The following is a 22,656-nucleotide window of genomic DNA, read 5'->3' on the forward strand; positions in this document are numbered from 1 at the left end:
AATAAGTAACGCTCTTCCCCTGAGGAGGCCTGGGCTAGGCCCAAATGCATGACAAGAACACCTTAAGTAGCTTGATTTGACTAGAATGCATGAGTATCATGCACGGGTTAACACACACACACACATATATATATATATATATATACATATACATATATACATATATACACACACATACACACACCTACCTTTTTGGTTTACAAATGACATATGGCGAAACATTGCAGATATTACAGCCAATAAAAAAAAATATATAAATAAGCCTTGCAGGAACATGGAAAGTAAAATACAAAATATTAAGTAGTTCAGTGGAACTGATTACTTCCATTGTACATTATATATTGTCCTCAATAATGTATTTTATTTATGAATTATGTGAGGTCACATTTGGGATTTTGCACATGAATGTACTCGATTACCAGAAAACTCATTTGAGTGAATGGCATAAACAGGTCATTCACTGAAATGAGTTTTCTGGTAATTATCTGCAAACCTCCCTACTTTTATTCAACAGATGAATGTTGCTACATTGATACATCCATCTACCCTTTCTCTTTGACCCTCCTTTCCTGGTAGAGGCCCGTTACCATGTTACATGATTGTAATCTTTTCTTTTAGGATTTTCATGGATAAAAGTTGTAGAACTGTGATTTCCCTATTAGCTATCACTGTGTGTGTTTCTAATACTTTACATCAGATTGGGGTTAGAATAAAAACACTTCCACATGTTTTTTTTTGTTTTTTTTTTCAAAATCCGTTTATTATTGACAGCACAGTGACTCAGTGGTTAGCACTTCTGCCTCACAGCCAGGGCCGGATTTACCACTAGGCAACCTAGGTAATTGCCTAGGGCCCAGCGGTCCCCAGAGGGCCCTCCCAGGGCCGGCGGTGTATTCCTGTCGGGATCCGGTAATCGTTTGAATGAGTACCACCGCAACAAACAATCCTCAAACCAAGACTGGAGCGTAAGAGACAAAGAGGTAGGAGGGCGCTGCTTACAATCTATAGGTAAACAGAAGGTTGCTACTTCAGGATAATAGCCATAAAGTGCATACTGGTCTTGCCAGATATCAGTGAGATAAAGTGCTTAGTGGGGCTGTGTGATCCAGTTACACAACATCGATCTGGAGGTCCATAGGTTGTATGAGCACATGCTTTACGTGAGCCATGTAGAAGGGTGACAAATCAGGTAAGTACATTTGGAGGATAGGGGAATTCTACAGAGTGGGTGTAGTGTCGACAATGGGAGCAAGTAGTGATGGAATATTAAAGTGAGCAATTAATTGTCTAAACCAGTTGCTTTAAGGGAAAAATAAATACAATAAAACATTACTTTAAAACTGAATTATGCAGTGCAGCTAACGATCGCTCAGAGTTTCATTACTGAACCCTCTAAGCATAGTAAGACAGAAGTTTTATACTATTTGAACAATGGGAGCAGTTCACACACATACATAAAGTAATTACAGTATTTATACAATGTTTCAAAAAGAAGTTACGGTAATTAAAATATGCAATAAGGTCTGTCTCTCTGGGCGGATGAAATGGCGTCTGTTTCGGTCACTCGAGCAATGTTGACATATGGATCTTGCTCTGGTGAATTAATCACAGGAAAATCTGAAATAGAAATATTACAATTAGTGACATCATATTTAGTCTTAAATGAATAAGGATTCAACAACATATATGATAATGACATTTTACAAGACTCTAAACTTTTTACTTAATACTCATTTTATTAAGATATTGAATATAGATTCCAATCTCTCTCAGAATGTTAAATCAAGGCTTGGTCCCCATAATCATTGTGGTTTATCGCAGTGTGGAAACCTATTTATTACTGTGTTTATATAGGACTTGGGACAAAAGGCTGTGTTTATGTCATTTTCACTTTGTGCAAGTGTATCCCTTAGTCAAGTCCAACATAGACTCTGCATATTGTTCTACACGCAACTACTTGTTCTTTGTTTATGACCATTTCTGGCTTGTCCTTTTTATTATCTCTCTTGTGATGATACCAATAAACCGTATTTCCCCAAAACATAAAATAAAAATTAATTGTAATGTTGAAAGTCTGTACTTAATATGAGGGTATCTCCAACATCCAATATAAGGGAAGGTGGTGGTTTCTGTAGAATGACAGCGATCTTCTGATGGTCTTCAAATTTAGACGCCATCTGTAAGCGAATTAGAGGATCTGGGGAGTATTCCTGCCTATACCTTGTAGACTGACCCCTTCCTAGTCTCCTTTCGTACCCTAAGTGGCAGCTTACAATCTGGGTTAGCTGATGATTTGGAGTTCTCTTGTAGCTCTGACTTTAGTGTTCTCTTCAGTGAAATAAGGTGGTGGTCACCACCGTCCCCCTAATACTTTCCACCCATCACCCCCTCATTCTTCCACTCTAGCTCCCTTTAGATTACAACAAACATTGCTATTTGCCCGACTCAATTTCTGCTTTTTCTAGCCCATTTAAACCCTCCCACCTTAGATAATGATTGCCTGACATCTCTCAACCTCCTTTTTCCCCCATCAAGAAGTAGGTGTTGTCATAAAGAGTATCCCAAAAGAGAAGGCCCCTGGTCCAGACAGATTTACAAATACCTTTTAATCCACCTTCCAGGAAACCCTGGTGCCCCTGCTTACCTCTCTATATAATACTGTGATGGAGGGAGGCAGCTTTCCGGCCGAAATGCTGTAAGCTCTGACCATCACTGAAACTGGGTAAAGACCCCTCAGAGTGCAAAAATTATAGGCCCATAGCCCTATTGAATTCCAACTTGAGGATTTTTGACAAACTTCTCCCTACTCAACTAAACCCTTTCCTTCCTCACCTTATCCACCTGGACCAGGTAGGTTTTATGCCCGGCCGTCAGGCATCTGATAACACTAGATGTGTGTTGAATGTGCTGGACTCTATACAGTCTACGCCAGACGAACTGGTACTGTTCTCCCTAGACGCAGAGAAAGCCTTCGATAGGCTCCACTGGCTTTATTTGCGGGAGGTCTTCGTCAAACTTGGTTTCCAAGGCAACATTCTCCATTCAATATTTGCATTATACCAGGATCCAACAGCTAGGATTTTAGCAATGGTTTCCTGTCTCTTCCCCCCCCCCCCCTCCCTCCCCCCCTCTCTCCATCTCTAATGGAACTAGACAGGGGTGTCCTCTGTCCCCACTTATGTTTGCCTTTGTCATTGAGCCTCTGGCCCAAACAATTTGTTCTGTCCCTGACTTTCCAGGGATAAAACTTTACTTAACCTCCCATAAATTATTCCTGTTCGCAGATTATGTATCTCTGTTTGTTACCAGGGCAGAGACCTCGTTGGTGGCACCGCAACTCATCTTAGATCAATATACTGCTGCTTCTTTTTATAAATTAAATGTCACTAAATCAGAAGCATTGCCCGTTTCCATCCCCCTCTTCCCCTAGCATCATTGCAGCAAAGGTTTCCTTTTGTGTGGGTTCAGAAATCCTAACCATACCTGGGTATTCAGGTTACCCCTAAGATTGCTGATATCTTTAAAGCCAATTACTCAAACTTCTTTTGTTACTAACCAAGAATTGGATCAACTACGAGCTCTGCTGGCTGGGTCGTATTGCTTCTTTTAAAACGATGTTGCTTCCGAAATGAATGCATATATTTCGCACTATTCCTTATGCTGCACCCAAACGTTATATGGATCTTCTTTACAAACCAACGTCATCGTATGTATGGAAACAAAAACGCCCCCTCCTGGCTAACCAACGTATGACTCTCTCCAAGCAACAGGGGAACGGGGGGGGGGGGGGGCAGGGGTTTGGAGGGGTCTGGCACTTCCCCACCTGGGGAACAAGAGGCTTACATTTTAACTTGCCTCAGAGAGTGGTTTCTCCCTCTTAATACTAAGCCATGGGTAGATTTAAAACGGGGCTCCTACTCAACCTTTTCCCTGCTAGACCTATTGTGGACCCCTAAAAACGCTCGTCCCTCTTCCCCGTCGTCTCCTCCTCTCCATCTCTGATGCTCTGCTGATCTGGGACAGATTAATGAACTGGCATCCTGAGCTATCATTACCAACTCGTAACATCTCCCTTCAGGCCCTCTCGTAACTCATCCCAGATATTAACCTCATCAGCTGGTGCTCTAGGGGTGGGTTCTCGCTTAAAGATCTATATGCTCAGGACGCTTTCCTCCCCTTTTCGCTGATCCAGGAGGGTTTTTAATATCCCTGCCAGAGATTTTTTTAAATATGCTCAAAATAGTCACTGGATACACTCGGCCTCCAAGACACCTCATTCTCTAGCTCTACCTCCCTCCCCCATAGGTGACAGACTGACGAAAAGCCCCAACAGGGGAGGTATAACCTTTTGGTATCAATACCTTCAGTCTCTCACAGTCCCCACGAAGTACCCAGCCTAAACTAAATGGGAATTGGATCTACACCTTAATATTTCTCCCCAACAATGGGTAACGATTGACTCTACTTCACACCACATATCTGAATGCATCAATCACACAGAGATGCATGTTAAATTGATGAACAGATTATACCTCACCCCGGCCAGGTTCCATGTTATATGGCTCTCACGGACAAAATTATGCCGACGTTAATGCGACCAAACAGCCGATATATTTCATGTTTTTGGGGAATGCCCTAGGATACGTCCTCTCTGGCAAGAGGTCTTAGATTTATTTTTTTTCCCTGTTATGGGTGGTTCTATTGACATCGATCTAGGCCTGGCTCTACTTCATATATATCCCTCCTCAATTTCTAAACAAGATAGATATCTTCTGGGCCCTATACCGTTAGCAACCAGAGCAACGATAGCCCAAAACTGGAAGGTTGCTGCTCCTCCTACGCTATCTAGAAAATTCAGCACAGTTTCAAGATGGAGACGATCGATATGCCTTATTCTACCTCCGCTTAAGCCCCACTCTTGAAGTGGCTAAACTGGCACATATTTGTCATGGAAGGAGCCGGAGCGCTGGTAGACCTCCTACACCTTTCTACTACCCATTCACCACAAGCTCTACTTGAAGTTCCACAGGTCGATCAGTAGGTTAATGGTTCCATTTTCTCCCCTTGAAAGGTCTATACTTCTTCATTTGGCTATGTTATATCTATTCTTCTTACTCAGGTTGAATAATGTTTTTATTCTTTGAGAATATATAGTTTATTGTAACATAATATGCTTATGAAAATACTCATTGAGCAACTACTCCGTCCCCCTCTTCATTGTTTAACTCCCTTTTTATATTCTGTACCCCATATTTATGTAAAACTTTTCAATAAAAACTTTGATAAAAAATAACATTGATATTTGACAGCACAGCTCGCCCAGTGTGTACTACGGAAAACCTCAAACTCAACAAGAACTTGAACTTTCTCTAGGTGTAAATTTTGGGTATTTCACCAGTCTCTTCTGTCCTTTGGCTTCCCGAGGTCAGCCGCCCAAAGAGAGCTCTTCACCATCTGGCAATTTCCCACAGACTGACACTTGAGAATAGAGCAAACAAAATTTTTAAACTAGCCTCAGGTCCTGGAACCCATTATCCCACACTATGACAATCTTAGATTCTCACCAGGCTGCAGTCTGTTCTCCTTTGAGTCATGGAAAAGGAAAGGTATCAGATATTTGAATTCTATTACTAGAGACTTCTCGTTTGGTTCACTTGACTATATAAAAACTAAATTTAAATAATCCAAATAAATATTTCTTTCAGTTCCTACAGTTGAGGAATTCACACCTCTGTCAAATCTGAATTGTGCACTAGACCATCTCTCTGACAATCAACAACTAAAGGTTGTCATCTCTTTTGTACTGGGAGAACATGCTACAAGAGATGCACCTGAGCAAGCTTGGGAGGAGGATCTGGGGGAGATCCTGGACAAGGATTAGGAAGAAATAAGTGTAAAACACAGCCTCTAGCTCTGTGTTAGGGTAAAGAAGAACACGTATAAACTCCTGCATTTTGGAGGGGACCAAGTACCAACAATACAGAAGGAGTTTTTTTCCTGACACAACTGGCGGACGCTGGAGAGGATGTTTAAAAGACTGCCGATTTCTCCCCATATGGTGGCAATATCCCAAACTAGCAACTGTCTAGTTGGAACTCAGAAATTTCTTGTCCATTCTATTACACCTCAATGACCCTCTCCCCCAGGTTCCTCCTCTTAGTGGTCCAATCAATCACCAAACATCTGAACAAGCTGTTTAGCCACATCGTTTCAGCAGCTACCTGCAAAAGCAACCTCAAGCTCCAACCCTACAGACAGTCATCAGTAGAATGTGGCATTTCACATGGATTTATGCCTAGTATTCTCCATAACACATCTAAGGCCATCAACAAGGTGTGGGAATCGTGGGCCTCATTTCCATACATCTCCACTTTTCAGTATAATTCCCTAATCTACAAGGTGCAGTCCACCTGGTAGAGTGCAGATTCGCCTACAACAGACTGTATGAAGAACAGCATAGCCAGTTATTAGCAACACAAAATACATTCAAATTTATAAAGAGAAATTAACTTGGATGCTACAGATTAAGAAACCTACATAGTTCGTTATACAGAGGTGGTCTGCTGTGTTGGGTCAGTCTGTGTTACTCCTCTATATTCACGCCCACATGGAAACCGGATCCTATCCTGTCAGGATTAAAAAAAACAAACAAAAAAAAAAAAAAAGGAATAAATTAAAGCACAATGACTTCAGAGCTTAATATAAAAATTCATCTTAAATCACAGGACCAAGTCTGCAAATTTCACAGTAGATCCAAAAGATCTTTGCAAACTCTATGGAAATAAAGCTTTACAAAAGCACTATGGGGAAGACATGCTCAAGCATAGGTACCTTTCACTCCAGCCAATCCACATCTGAGGTCAGACGTCTGCATGAGTACAATGTGACCTGCTGGGGGTGAGGCACGGCTTTTGCACACCAGGTTGTAGGGGTTACTAAAGCACAGATCCTCCTCTTACTAGGTTAGCGGAGAAATGTGTGCAGAAGTGTGTGTAAGAAAGAAATATTTCATTTTAAAAAGTTTAAACCGCAAGTCTGATGGGAGTAATATTTTCTATACTGCTGTTCTGCTAAGATTAAGTCATACGGGGCAGCAGACATCATCATGTTACAAATAGATTATTCAATACGTGGTCAGACTTCCAGTGGCCGTTTTACCGTTTGCACAATGCCCATTTTCAGGTAAACCCAATATAAGCTCATCTCCCACTTTAAATAAGCAGGTCCAATGACTGGGAAGCAGTTGTGTAACTAGATATGAATGAGGTGCATAAATAAAGCAACGTGAGCCCAACTTTGTGCAGTGCTTTATTGCCGATTAGGTCTTGCAACACTGATCAGTACCAGTTTGTGTGTCAAGGAACTTGTCAAGTCAAAATATTTTGGACTGGAGCTGGTTACAATATTTCATGCCATAAGAGTGCCAAGATTGTATAAAATGGTTACGCTATAGTTCTACTATTACATTGTACTTTCTTTTTGTTATCCAAGGCATAGTTTTACATTTCTATTAGGGGCCGATAAGTTAACCTGCACAGAGTAGAAACAGCACCCTTGTTTGACTAATAATGATGCATGGATGGTCACTTGCTAATTATACCAAGTTTGAATATTGGAATCAGCGCAGTGCCTGTCTGTCATTACTGCAGTCCGCTGTTTCCATGGTTACAGATATTGCTAAAGGTCGGTGAGCTATAGGTCAGACTGCAGCAACAGATATGAGGTTTCAACAGGTATTTTCAGGCAGAAATCATTTTCATATATTGAAAGTTATGGCAGCAAGTCACAGGGACCAACATAGGGATTTTACCCTTTAGGTCCCAAGACTCATTGGACTATAGACTATATCAGTGATGGCTAACCTGTGGCACTCCAGGTGCTGTGAAACTACAAGCCCCAGCATGCTTTGCCAGTAGATAACTAGCCGATAGCTGGCAAAGCATGCTGGGGCTTGTAGTTTCACAACACCTGGAGTGCCACAGGTTAGCCATCACTAGACTATATCATGGTCAGTGAAGCTACAACATACCTACAACTGCCTGTCTTACAGGCATTGCATATTCTGTACTTAAGAGTCTAGATAGCCTTTATTCATTTTTTCAAATGCAGTATAGAGGTTTTTATTTATCTGTTAATTATACTTAGGAGAGTGGGAGTGCAACGTCAAGCTAGTGGATTTCTGTACTTAGCATGTCACAAGAATATACATACATATACACACACACACACACACACAAGTGCTAACCCCGAAACGTCTCACCTTTCTGTCCTGTGGTAACCGATTAGCATTGCCACTTGCTAACCTCTGCATTAGATTGTCCAGCTTTGCGCCAAACAAGAAACTCACTACAGGCAGCGCATGCCACATGCGCGCGTGTCCGTCGTGCACAACCACCGGGAGTCTCATAAGAATTTATCAGAGAGAACTCCTGACCAACTCCCCGGCTGGAACTGCACACAACAGTCAGCACAGAGGAAAAGCCAGAAACCTCGCCAGGTAAGCCCTCTCAAATAAAAAACAAACAAACAAACACTCACTACCATGTCCCAACACTGCTGAAACAGGACGAAAAGACACCATGGAGAGGGAGGAGCTGCCTTATATAGGGGCCAGGTGGGACATAACCCCCTGATCAGCTAGTGTAGACAGGAAGAATTAACCCATTGTGTGGGCTGAAATGGAGTAGGGAAAGGAAAACATACTGGTAGCTTAACTGACTGCTTTTAGGGGATTTACACTGTAAGCTCCAATGGGGCAGGGACTGATGCGAGTGAGTTCTCTGTACAGCGCTGCGGAATTAATGGTGCTGTAGAAATCGATAGCTACTTACCAACACAACCCAAACGACGACACCGGCAATGGCAACTAAGACAAAAGCTACTGTGATACCAATAACTAAAAAAAGAACAAAATCCATAAATAAGTTTGGTAAATTAATGGTTTACTTTAGCTTTGTTACACAAATTCTTAATTTAAATGTTTTGCAGACCAGAGTTCCACATTGGTAACATGTTTGCGTCCTTAATAGGTTTTATACAGTTAAAAAGGCAAAGTGGGCTTCTTCCTTCTGATCAGTCACCAGCCAGTAAGGCTGACTAGGGCAATTCAAGGAATACCTGCAGTGGCCCAAAATCATGGTAAACCAGACCCGGGGCTCCTCACAGATATTGTTGCTCTACACTTGTTCTGTATCCGGAATACAGAACTTTGCTACATCACTAAAGCCCTGCCTGACGGATGCAAAAGATTTCTGTAAAGTAGGCACTATAAGTGATAATCATGTCTTCATAAGTGTTTATTTTACATTATAATCCAATATTATAATACAATTACAAAAAAACAACAAAAAAAAACATCACAGAATAAATGTAATTAAACACTTTCTTTGTGCAAAACAGGTTATAAACATTAGAGGCTTGTACATGCATTTTATCTGAATTCCCCCTCCTATGATCTACATACTAAACAGATAACTGCAAGGGACTGATATGTTCACTCACATTTCATATCCCCACATCCTTAGGGTCTGTATCTCACGCAGGTGTAGAAGTCATCACTACACCAAAATACCTTTAATTTCTACGTATTAAATACAAAACACATAAGAAAAAAAAAAAGTATTAACAGCTCATCTATATCCTGTAGAATAGATTGTAGTTTCTGGCTTAGTCTTCCTGTTGAAATATTGATGGTTTAGCCTCTCCAAACAGCAGGATCGGAAGACGGCTGATTTATAGGATTAAATAAGACTAAATAATTATGTCTAAATGTTCTTGAATATGTTCTATATTTAATATGTAGAGATTAAAAAGGTATTTTGGATCTAGCACTATTGGCAGCAATTTATGTCTACACCAGATGGACATAATAAAGTCCAAAACAGGACGTCCGCTCCTCCCTTTATCGTCTAAAAACGAGGCTAGTGTGTATGCAATCCACTGCCCGAGCGATCGGAACATCGATCAGATGTAAAATCTGATCGGCATAAAAAGTTGGTAGAAAATTCTGTAGTGTGTACCCAGCTTTAGAAACAAGTGATCACATTGCTTGAGGGGTCTATGAAACCTTGGTGTGATACAATTGGTTTTGCCATCTGTGATGGAAGCAATTGAACTATACACTTATTGCACAACTTTTCAACTCTGCAGAAGAAACTTAGCACCAGAACAATTCATGTTACATAATAGAAGACTTACAGAAAAATATTTTCAAACATTTACCTGTACCCATGGTTGAAGAAGAATCATTCCCACCACATGGAACTTTAAAAAAAATAAAAAAAAATTGTGATTAAGTTAGGACAAAGTAATACATAAAATTGTGCTATAAGTGTTATATAAGCAGATGTTAATTTAACCCTCATTGGCTTATCCTGAGCCACACATGGACCAATCCTGCCAATCAGCCAGACAGAATTAGCTTCCATTTTTTCCATGCAGGTGTGTATGACATTTGTACCAAAAGGCTTGTTGCTATGGGGATAACCAGATCACCGCACGCACAGGCAAATATTGGTTTTCCGTCGATCAGATTACTGGACATGACTGAAAAATTTAATCACCTCCAATTTTATCACTCATTGATTGCATTGGGGCTGCTACACGTGCACCAATATTGGTTTTAGAAACTGTATTTGCCCATAATGTAAATTACAAGATTAAAAGTAGTTCCATGATCAGATTTATAAGCATGTTACTTCAGGCCAAGCGATTTTATGAAGTGTACAGAACTTAATACACAACGAGGCACTAATGTTGAAAGTACAGACCGTTAAAGTTTACAGCGGAAGTACCTCTTCCAATACAGAACCTTTTGCAGTTTATAAAGCTATGGGAAAGAGAGATAGAGATAGAGATATATATATATATATATATATATCTCTATCACAAGCTCACTAGCAATACATGCCGCTAAATGATTAAAGCAGAGTCCCCAAGATTCCAATTCACAGTAAACCAGAGTGAGAGATTGCGATTGGCTGCCAGAGTCATGCTAAAATTTTACCCCTCCACTTCCACTATGACAAAAAGTTATTTCTGTGGCCAGGTCTCTCCTACCTCTGCACATGCTTTACTTAGACGTGGTGCTTCGTAAAATGTATGTGCAAAGATAGACTTATATTAGTAAAGAGGACAGTTACACTGGTGGTCCTGTCGGATCTGAGAGCACCCAGCAGAGTTATGCCAGTTATATCTGGTTCCATTTGAGGGCACTGAAACCGTGCTTGAGGGTTGTCTGTACTTTGTGGTCCAGTTGAGGCGCTGCAGCCCAAGTGCGCTAGCTGCCACACTTCAGCCATGGTTGGGAGCTGTTGAGCATTGCCAGCGACGAGGCTACCAAATAAATGCAAACACACTGCCTCCAGGCAGACCCAGGAGACATATCGCTTCACCAGCCAGTGGTCTGTCGCCCCAGAAGCCAAATTCGGCTTGAATGTGCCACTAAATCTTGAGGCCAAATCTTGGGAGTTATACATATATTTTCACACCTCCCACCCACCCCATGAACTATACTCAGATTTGCCAACTCACCATAAGACTCCCATTCCTCTAACTTACAACCATAGCCTTACCACATCATTTATTGCGTTCTATTTTATTTTTAATTCTATTCTTTCAGTATGTACAACTTCTTAGCACTTTACACTATCCCTCTTCATATGGTTGTTGTTAGTGAAACATACAATGCAACTGTCCATCATTACTATATTCTGCCACCACGACAGGATTCCAAGGATCAGTTCCCGCCACTTTACTCTGGATACCTCACTGAACCCAGCTGATAGGAACAGAACCAACACTAAACTGCCCCACAGAAGTCAAACTAAAAAAAATCACAAGTCCTAGTTTCACCCGAAGTTCCTCAGCAACACTAAGCATCACCTTTTATCAGTCTTACTAGGGTAAGGACCGACAGACACCAGGTTTATCCCACAACCATGTTACTTTCATGCCTCGCATGTTGGGTTTACTTGGGATTCAAACAATTCATTTGGCTCCCTCTGTTAGTAGATATAGCTGTGGACTCTTCATACTGATTTTTGGCATTTTGGCCAATTGAATATGCCCTTTATAATGCACCAATAGTACAAAAGCAGTGAAAAAAAAAAAAGTCCCCTCTACTGTCAAATTTAAGGACATTACAAGTTGCTAAGTACTTCTACATTCATATAAATAAAAAAAAAATAAATAAAAAAAAAGTACAAAAGTCCACATGATGGCCTTTCTAGGAACTGACTTCTAGTATCCCCCCCAAAGTAACAAAAATAGTTTACTCATACAAGAACACTTGGAAATTTTTTTTTTTAGAGTTTTTCTATCTTTTTAAATACCTGGTGTTGTGGAGAGGTCACATACATCTTATAATGTAAAAGTCTGTTTCTCTGTGCCTACCTTTGCATGATCGTTGGGATTAGGACAAATGGCAACAGTGTCCTCCTCTTGGGCACCTTTGCCATCGAGCCACTACCTATTCCCTTAAGAGGTGGCAGATGGAAAGGATTGTGATGTAACCAGTGCCATGAACAAGTGATGAGATGTACGCAGATAACACCCTACACATTTTTTGGTGTACGAATGACTGTTTGCTGGCTGTCTTTAAAATCATTAGTGTGGGTCAACAACCTGGTATATGGTAAAGACAAGTGGCCTAACTGCGTTCATTAAATAAGTAGGTGGGAAAATACAGTTTTTTCCAAAAGCCAAACATCTAAGGAGTCAAAGTAATTGCGAATCTATAGGAGGCAGCATGTGCTTAGAGACAACTTCCTAAAGTAAATTTAGAGAGCTACAAGTTGCATTTTGCCTGCATAGACAATTTTTATAATTATTCCCAATTCAGACATGCAGCCACAACCTACAGAACCCTTATACAATAACCGAATACCCCATGTACTCTAGAACAGGCCTGGTCAACCTGTGGCTTTCCAGGTGAAACTACAAGCCCCCAGCGATGACCTCCAGTTTCACTACACTTGGAAAGCCACAGATTGGCCAGGTTTGCTCTGGTAGGAAGGGTCTGGTATCCCGTCTATATAGAACTATTTTATGCAACAGGAGGCAAATGTACGGACAAGGTATAAATGGGAGACGGTGACTAGAAACTCCTCCAGAGTGTGTGATCGTGAAGGGGAACCCCCCCTCCAGAGTGTGCGATCTATAGGGGGGCCCCCCTCCAGAGTGTGCGATCTATAGGGGGGCCCCCCCTCCAGAGTGTGCGATCTATAGGGGGGCCCCCCCTCCAGAGTGTGAGATCTATAGGGGGGCCCCCCCTCCAGAGTGTGAGATCTATAGGGGGACCCCCCCTCCAGAGTGTGAGATCGTGAAGGGGGGCAGTGTGATGATTTTTGTACATGTTTTATTTTGTTTGATCTTATTCCTCTTACTAGCGCTGTAAATTATTCTTTGACAGAAATATAATTGAAAAAAAAATATATAAAAACATACTTTTCCCTTGGATTTATGTGTATTATACGGGACTACTCGGTAATTATTTTGGAGGGGCGACTTGAAAAAAAATTGAGACTCTAAGGGTGCTGCAAACTGAAACATTTGGGAACCACTGTCCTAGAGGATGGGGCAGGATTATTCCTGAAGGATTTAGGACTATCGTTAGTGTTTCAGCATTGTTTAATAGAAGGGTTAGCATCATAGAAACAAGGTGTAAACTTCTTTCTAGGAAAAAGGTGCAACAAACCTGTAACAGTTACTGCGGTGGGAGGACAGTTTATAGGTGGAAGGCATCTCCGCTGCGCTTCTGTACAGGGAAAAGAATGGAATAAGTACAAAAAATAAAAAGAGCAATACAAAATCACCTGTAGTAATGACTGTAGCACTAAATTGGATTTAGAGACCAGTTTAAACTAGTCCTTGGCGGGAAAATTAGTATTCATCCTCTGGAGAGCTGACCACCAACTTTGGAGGGCGCCGTTTGAACTGACCTATGGACTGCATTACACTGGACCTTCCTGAAGCCTGAACCTATGGAAACATGCCAAGTCATCTGTATTGTATTTACTGTAACATTAATATATATCGCTCCCTGGAATCAGCTTGCAGTCACTCTGACCACAGTCTTCAGTATGTATTAGCTGTACTTATTTATTGAACTGTTTTTCTATTTGCTTTTGCGAAATAAATTGCTTGTGCTTTGGAACCACACAAATCGCATAGACAATGGTTATTGGAAAACGATTAAATAACTAATAATTTGGGGGCTCATAGCAGAGGTTATGCTACCGGACGATTCACAAAGCCTACGGATTTCGGTTCCTCAACAAAGGGTGGAGACGCGTCATATACGGGTAAGAACGCAATGTGTTCAAAACCTGTTCATTCTGTGTTGTGAATCCGAATGTCTGTTTTTGTGTAATCCAAGAAGCGCCAACTTGAATCTAGGGACAAGAAAAAAATTGTTTTTTTATTGTCGTTTTGCGTTTTAAATGTGTTGCATTGCATAGCGTATGTGTATTGCCTGCATTGCGTATGTGTACTACCGGTATTGTTGCCACGTGTTTGAGCAGTCGTTTTGATAGTCCGTTATATATGTATAAGTATAATCACTTGTTAAAGCCTCTGAAAAGATATTACTATTGTTTGGGAAATTAATTTTCTGCACAGAATACAAATGTGTATGTGTATATGAATTGTATTATTTTGAAGTAAAAGTTGATTTACTGTTGAAGAGACAGGGAACATTGGTTGCTGCCTGACGAGGCAGGCTGGACGGCCGAGGATTGGTATACAGGGCAGGTATACTGGAAACGAAATAAAGGCTGTGTTTGAAGAGAGAACAGTTAAAGAAACCTTTGTGGCGTTGTGTTCTAAAAGAACAGGTTATAAATAGACGCCGAAGCGAAAACAAGAGGTTTTCGTCGCATTGCCAATAATAATCGCAAAGCTTACCGATAGCTAGCATCTGTAAGTGGTGCGATCGGAGCGGCATGGTTGATTGTGCAACCGTGATTGTGACTTGGGAGTTGTGGGGGGGAAATACGCTGCAACCGCTGATATTATAGTAAATATAGTAAATCCCTTAGATTGTACGCTCCTCTGAGCAGGGCCATCTCTCCTCCTATTTCCACCACTTCTAACTCTGCTTTCCAGCTACTTTGCCCTCCTCCTCGAGGACCCTCCTCGCCCCGTCCCCTCTGGGGGTCTCCGTCTTCCGCGCCCTCCTTCTTGGGCTCCGTTGTTTGCGGATCCTCCCTCCCCCTTTCCCGCCCTCTCTAGCTGTGCATTGAGCCTACTGAGTTACTGTGCTTACTGTACTGTGCTGTCTCACCTTGTATTGTAATTCGTTTTGTCCCTGTACGGCGCCACGGACACCTTGTGGCGCCCTATAAATAAAAATGAATAATTATAATAATAATAAAATATCGAGTGCTGACAGTTGTAAAGTGCCCAAACTGGAAAGACAGGGTATTGCGAAGTTGGTACTTTTCTGATCCCAGTTGTTGCGGAGTGGTGCGTTATGGAAACACTAGAGATGGTCAGGGAAGTGTTGCCTAAGGAATGGCCGATTGGTTCGGTGGGGTATATTATACATAAGAAATATGCCGAGTACGCAACGGCGTACTGCGACAAATGGGTCAAGATGACCCGGGAGTGTGCCAGATCTTTTCCACAAGGAAGGTAGTTTTGATTTAGTGGCACTAAATACTGTAACGGATAAAATATGGTTGATCGAACCAACGGAAAAGAGAATTAAACATTATGACTGCTTAAAACTGTGGCAACAGGAAGGTAACACGTGGCGGGGTAATACATGCATACCGGAAGCAAGCGGTGCAAAGCGAAGAGAACTGTGCGCAAGCGCGCCCCCGCCGCAAAATGCGGTTGGAGTGGTAAGTACAGCCGATGCCAAAAAAAATGTTAAAAATGTAACTAGTAATTTTTATGATGTATTAGGTCATGTTAAAGGTAATGTTTCAGAAGAAAATGAACCCACCGTCATTTCAGCCATTGCCCATGCCAGTAACATGCAAGAGGGTGTAAACTTATTTCTAGGAAAAAGGTGCAACAAACCTGTAACAGAAACTGCGGTGTGAGAACTGTTTGTAGGTGGAAGACATCTCTGCAGCGCTTCTATACAGGGAAAAGAATGGAATAAAGGTACAAAGAATAAAAAGTAATACAAAATCACCTGTAGTAATGACTGTAGAACTAGACAGAATTTAGAGTAGGGGTTTCACCAGTTGCTATTTAATTTGTGTGTCATTTCACACAAACAAATGTTCAATACCGACTATTGATTATATATGGTAAATGTACTGGATTGAGCTCTGCTTCACAGTAGATCAACTCATTAATGGACATACAAAGTTTATTGGCTCATTAAAGGTTAGCTCTAATAAAAGGCACTTGGATGGATATCTGATAACTACAATGCTATAAGTGTCATTTTGTGTAATACACTAAAGTTCCTAACCATTCATTGAATGATTTACCACATGGTCATTTGATTACAATACTGGTCAGAGGCGGATCCAGAACTTAATTGTACCGGGGGCGATTTAGCCACGCCCCCTTTTTGACAACTAAGGCTGCACATTGTGTGCAGGTCCGTTTGGCAGAGAGAGTTAGGGAGAGAGTCCTGCCCGGCTGCTCTGATTGTGTCAATCAGAGCAGCCGGGCAGGACTCTCTGCCGAACGGACCTGCACACAATGTGCAGCCGCCAGCAGCAAGCCCCTGCTAGGGGGGCGATCACCCGCTCCCCCCCCCCTGGGTCCGCCACTGATACTGTTGACATTTTCCTCCTTAGATCAGAAGTCAGATTTATAATAATCACCTTCAGAGGTCACATTTTCCGTAGTAATGTGGCCAGATCCATCAGTGTATTCCCATGTACCATTGCAAGCTGCAAGGTTATGTAGGATTGTCACACAATATCCACCACCGTTGGCTTGTTTGGCTAATAAACAGTCTGTGTTTATATCATAAGTAACATTACCACAGATGGCTCGGCAGTCATCTGTCACATTACTTACAAATATCACAGGACAACCATCTGTAATAAAAAAAGAGAGGATTATAAATATATTGCTTTACTACCCTACATATATCAAAATTACCAGGGAATTATTCTTAACCAGTCTATTACAGGTATGTCAGACAGCACAGAGGTAATCCCATTTGAAACGGCAGGTTGTTTTTAGATGTTAAACTAGTTTCCTTTACTTCTCCATGGCAGCATACACTATGGGCTTAGCACATGAGTCAGGACAGGAAAGAAGACATAGGGCCAGGACTCTTGGAGTGGAGAAGGGCGAATTGGAAAATTTTTGGTGGCGGCGGTCTAGTTTTTTTTTTTTTGCATAAAGACGTTGGCCCTTTAAAGTCTGGCCTATGTATGGATCGCAGTTCCCCGAAGTACTGCTTTAAGGGCACACCAATGTGTGACCACCGAGGTGTCCGTCGCTGAATTTATGGCAAGGTAGTCATTTAGCGATTCCTGGAGGGCAGTTTTACCTTTGAGGGAGTTAAGGAGGTAAGAAGGTAATCTCCACGGACTAGGAGAGGTCAGAACCAAGGGAGACCAGGACCACAGTAGTAGAGCATGGTCTGACCATGTGATTGGACACTGATTTTGAATGTTGGAGGAACCATTTGTCAGTAAGGATTAGGTCAGTTCTAGAGCAAGTTTCTGAATATGGGAGTGGTACGTGAAGTGTTTTTCTCCAGGAGAAAATGCGTGCCAGGCATCATAAGTCATATTCCGCAATTACTCGATGAAATTAGATAAGCCTCCCGTTGGTATAAGGCTACCCATTCAGATTTTCTGCATTTCCCAAAATACTGTCCTTAGAAAGGGTATCTGATGGGAGCTCAGTGTATACAAGGAGAATAATGTGACCGTTTTGTTGTCCAGCTGGCCCATTAGGATTGAGTATCGTCCCTGCTTATCTTCCAGTTTTTGATGTAGCGTAAATGAAATGTTAGATCTAAATAATATGGCCACACCATTGCATTTAAGTGGGCCATTTGCCGAACAACATGCTGGGTAATCTTGATCCGTAAGGATAGGAGGGCACTCTGGAACAGAAATAAGTCTCTTGTAGTGCCACCGTGCCCTCTTTATCTTGGAAAAAAATGTTTTAATTGCTAATCGTGTTTTAGTCGGGGAATTAAGGTCCTGTACATTTAGGGGGGAAAATAAATAAATAGTTTAACCATAGAGTCAAGGTTTGAGTATGCGGAGCCTTATATGAACATATCAACACGAGTCAACAATCCAGCTAGTGTGGCGATCTCAGGGGAGGGGCCTCAGGGTAGAACTCGACAGGCTGCGGGGAGGTACCAGTCTATCCCAGGAAACCGCATCTCCGATACGCATCCCACCTATACATGACCAGACCCCCGGCCAGGTCGCTGAAAAAATTATCTTAATACCATATTAGAAACAAAAATTTAGGGCGGGCAGTATGCTGCCATGGAAGAGTAAAGGAAACCAGCCTAAAATAACTCGTTTCCTCTTACACCTGCATGGCAGCATACACTGTCACTACGGGGCAGTGGATTCCAAACTTTTTCAGTTCAAGGCACCCTTAGGGTCTCCAAAAAATTTTCAAGTCACCCCTAAGCCAAAATAATTACCAAATAGTCCCCCGCCTTCCTTACCACTGACCCTGGCACTCCAGGGAGCCTTGGCGCAGTTTGGGAACCATTGCTATGATGTGATGCCAAAGCTGCATTTTGCCTAGAGCAGAACCCTTCAAGTTGAACGCATTAAGCTTCAGTTAAATTATGAACGTATAATAGGTCGACTTGTAGATGGCCCGACCTTACGACCTTAGATCGTGAAATATTTGTTTGTTCAATACCCGTTCTCCTGGGTGCAAGACATTTCAATTTAGATAATCTTGCTCTGGTGCAGATAGCACCTACTATATGAGCTGCTGTCAGGCTTGTCAAGTTGTTCTCTGCCCACAACGGTAGAGGCTGTACCTCCATCATAGCTCGACCTTTTCGCTCCACCTTGATGGGTTATAAAAGACACTACTCTGGTTGTCAGAGTGTATTCTGACATCTTGACCTGTAATGAGGCCCTAGAAGTAAATGCATGCTTTGACCACAGCCTTCATTTCCCTTACATTTAGGGGCATATACAATTGTCCGCGGGATTGCCGAAAATCCTGCGGTCCGCACAGGATTACCGTTATTACGGTAATCCTGCGCGGAAAAACTGTTAATACGGTAATTTACTCGCTGGATTTCGGCTCGCAGCTCAGGGAGCTGTGAGCTGAAATCCAGCCGGAGATTACCGTATTAACGGCATTAGTTTTTCCGCGCTCAAACCCGCGGACAATTGAATACCCCCCTTAAGGGTAGCAGAGCTATCTCTTCCCATCTCTGGCCTTGTGCTATTTGCTGTATGCATTTTGTGCCCCAGCCAAATAGACTTGCGTCTGTTGTAATGAGAATATGCTCATGATCTGTAAAGGAACTGCCACTTTCCAGAGTGCTGTTTGCAAACCAACAATGCAGGTCCCCTCTGACCTTTTTGTTAGTGAAATAAGCTGACCTTGATCCTGTGTATTTCTGCTCCATTTGGATAGGAAATTTAGTTCAATACTTCAAGTGTAGTCTGGCCTATGGCACTACCTCTATGGCCAACGCCATTAGGCCTAATTCTCTGAGGCAGGCCTCAGCTGTGGTCCAAATACAAAAAAAGTTTCTCTTCACACACCCTATTCCACCTAAACGACAACCTTCTGAGACAAAACTAAATACCAATGTTGACCTTTTAGACCTCAGCTGCTGGGTCATTCCACATCAGATCACCCAAAAAACATGAAATGTCCACCACCCGTCTCAGATTTTCTTGAAATTTTTTTTAGTTGAGGGGATGTCAAAACAACTATTTTCGCCAAATATCTCAACTGTGACAATTAGTTGATTAAATATCGATTTTTCAGTTTATTAAATAATTTACTAATCGCGGCTTCTTTATCCAGTTTATTTGAAGTATTACGGGTGTTTATTAAGGAATCAACACAAAATTTTGACCCCTAAGGTTACTTCCTCCCGAATCCAAAACAAATTACTTTATCTGCCTCATGTTTAGTGTTACGGCAAAAACGCACATTTTTCGAATATAATTAAAAACGCTAGATTCAATTGACATTAGGAATACCATTTTTGGGGGGTGTTTAAAAAAAAGGTATAAATTACTACCACAAAAAAAAAAAAAAAAAAAATCAGCCGGGTACTCTTTCATAGTGGAGAAAAAATAATAATTTAGTTGATGCTCGATTACTGTTGTACCGCATACATAATTTACACATTGTTTAAAAACCATACCAAAAAGTGAACTAAACTGAGGCAATGGGATAAAACTCCCATACAAGGAAATTAAACAAACAGAAACGGATAGAAAGGGGATTCCCTTTAGAGAGACCAAAACTGAAACTTTCCAGAGAAAGAGAGGGAGACACAGAAAGTGTCAATCATGGCAGCTGCACATTTAGTAGTCTTTTAAATATGTACTGCCATATTACTATTTACTCAAAAACCATTGGATTACATTGCTGGGACCACTTTACAGATGAAGAAAAAAAAACAACTTTTGATTCTGATGCAATAACCAATGATCCTGAAACCTCAGTCTGCTACCATCATAAAAAGCTTCTGCTGCTAAAATATGAAGAATTTCAGAAAACATGCTGTAATCCTTTCTTGTCTCACAAGAAAGCCTGCACTTTGTTGCCATCCTTCATGAAGAAGAAAAAATGCCTGTATGCATATTAAGCAGATGCTTAACGTTCTACAATAGATGTTTTGTAAGTATATTCAATGAAAACAGAATAAAGTAAAAAATATATGTTCAAGAAATAAAAACAAAGATTATATGTATTGAAACCGCCAGTAAGAGTTCTGCACAACTCATGCAATTGCTGGGTAAGAATCCAAGATACAGATTCTCTTCTAAGCAATTTATGACCAAGGTGCTGTCAAAGTATCCCCAAAATCAGATTAAAATTTCAAACATAAGGGTGCATGGCTTTATTTATATAAATCACACTGCTGCAGTCATGTGGAGCAATTCTTAGAGTAGTTATACCAAAACTAAATAATAAAATAAAAAGTCCAATGCACATTAAGCCCCATTCAATGTAGCAGGTTCTGCCTTGTTGTCCGTTCTAACAAGTTTCACTATGAACACATTTCCCCCAGTGCAACAATCAGGTACATTTATGAAGGGGGGAGACCTCATTGACCCCTTCCCCGGCTTACCTGTGGCCGCACAGCTCAGCACCAGGAGCGGTAACACCAGGAAGAGCAGCGGCAGCTGCGCCATAGTACATCTAAGCATGATACTTAGATCTAATATGGCGCAGCTGGTGGTAAATGTTTTAAAGGGAATCGGGGATGATCCCCCTTCAAACATTTACCGCGAACTCACCTGCACCAATAGGCACCGAGGCGGTCATGTGACCGGGGAGGGGGGGTGTGTGTGTTAGGTGACAGCTGAGACTCCCACAGACTAACGCTGTGACATAGGCATAGCGCCCCGGCTGCGTCCGGCTCTCCCCACTGACTACATACAGGAAACCCCCTGCTCACATAGGAACCAGCTCTACCTCAGTTATCAGAGCCCCGGATGTCGGACTCACTCATACTATATTCTTATTATTGTACATACACCAGTCCTATCCCCGCAGCCTCTGTCTATCACTCACCTGGAGCCCGCAGCGCAGACCTCTTTATAGTGCTCTCTGCTGGCGGCAGTCTGTATATTCCCGCCCATCTTTTTCCCGCGAATTTGACGTCACGCCTCAGTCAGTTGCCATAGTTACAAGTGTCGTCCATTGAGTGTCAGTGTTCTTACCGCGCAATGAGAGTATAGCTCAGTTCTTTTTTTTTTTGTGGTGTGGTTATTCCTCTGGGAGTTACTTTTATATTATATTGTTTTTTTTTTCCTGGGAAGGGATAAGACTTTTTGTAACATATTAGAGATTTTAGCTCTTTGTAACTTTTACACAGTTCAAAGCCATTAAGTTACCCAAAAATGACATCTGCTATGTTAGTATAAACATGCCAAATATATGTAGTTTAATGTAAACGAGAGCACTGTAAGTAAAAACTATACGAGTTTTTATTTTCACGGTTTAATGTTCAAATAAGCTTGTGGCCAGAGACAGTGGGACTTCATCATCAGCGGGTCTGAGCGGGGGTTCTGCCCAAGAGGATGCCATGATGGCTTCTACATCTGGCCAACATATCAGATAACGCCATCTCTGAACACAAGCAAGATGACACCAAGACCAACCATGGTTGGTTCCACGGCCAGCTATGGCTGCACCATCATGCTACCGTCGCAGGAGTTACATAGTGCTCCTCAACAGGGCCGCCATCAGGGGGGTACGGGGGGTACTGTTGTACCGGGCTCACCAGGGGGCCCGGTACAACAGCTTAGCACAGACGTACCTGGGGCCCGCCGCTGGTCTCCGCTATTCTGTCTTCCCCCTGCGATCATGTGCTCTGCCTGTGACAGATCGCAGGCAGGGGGAAGGATTCCTCCACCCCTGCGATCGGATCCTGGTGCCTGGCTATCACGGTATCAGCCAGGCTGAAAACAGAATAGCGGAGACCAGCGGCGGGCCCCAGGTAAGTATGTGTTGCTCATGGGGGGGGGCACGGGGGCCCGTACTGGG

General features: G+C 42.0%; 3 protein-coding genes across 3 annotated transcripts in view; 1 reads left to right on the forward strand and 2 right to left on the reverse strand.

Annotated features, from left to right (window-relative positions):
- Window positions 1–22,656, reverse strand: part of AK8 (adenylate kinase 8) — a 187,380-nt gene that overhangs the window by 158,479 nt on the left and 6,245 nt on the right. The window lies entirely within an intron of this gene.
- LOC142101115 (sperm acrosome-associated protein 9-like) overlaps window positions 1–22,656 on the forward strand; it is a 36,173-nt gene that overhangs the window by 5,056 nt on the left and 8,461 nt on the right. The gene's annotated exons all lie outside the window — the stretch shown is intronic.
- On the reverse strand, window positions 742–21,360 carry LOC142101118 (uncharacterized). The gene is made up of 8 exons (XM_075185321.1): window positions 21,236–21,360; window positions 16,791–17,009; window positions 16,027–16,086; window positions 13,697–13,756; window positions 10,222–10,263; window positions 8,832–8,896; window positions 6,538–6,626; window positions 742–1,617 (listed from the first exon to the last, which is right to left on the reverse strand). The coding sequence occupies exons 1-7, from the start codon at window positions 21,312–21,314 to the stop codon at window positions 6,546–6,548; spliced, it is 606 nt and encodes a 201-aa protein (XP_075041422.1). The 5' UTR covers window positions 21,315–21,360; the 3' UTR covers window positions 742–1,617; window positions 6,538–6,545.

This window comes from Mixophyes fleayi, chromosome 9 (assembly GCF_038048845.1).
Source record: "Mixophyes fleayi isolate aMixFle1 chromosome 9, aMixFle1.hap1, whole genome shotgun sequence".
Taxonomy (NCBI): Eukaryota; Metazoa; Chordata; class Amphibia; order Anura; family Limnodynastidae; genus Mixophyes; species Mixophyes fleayi.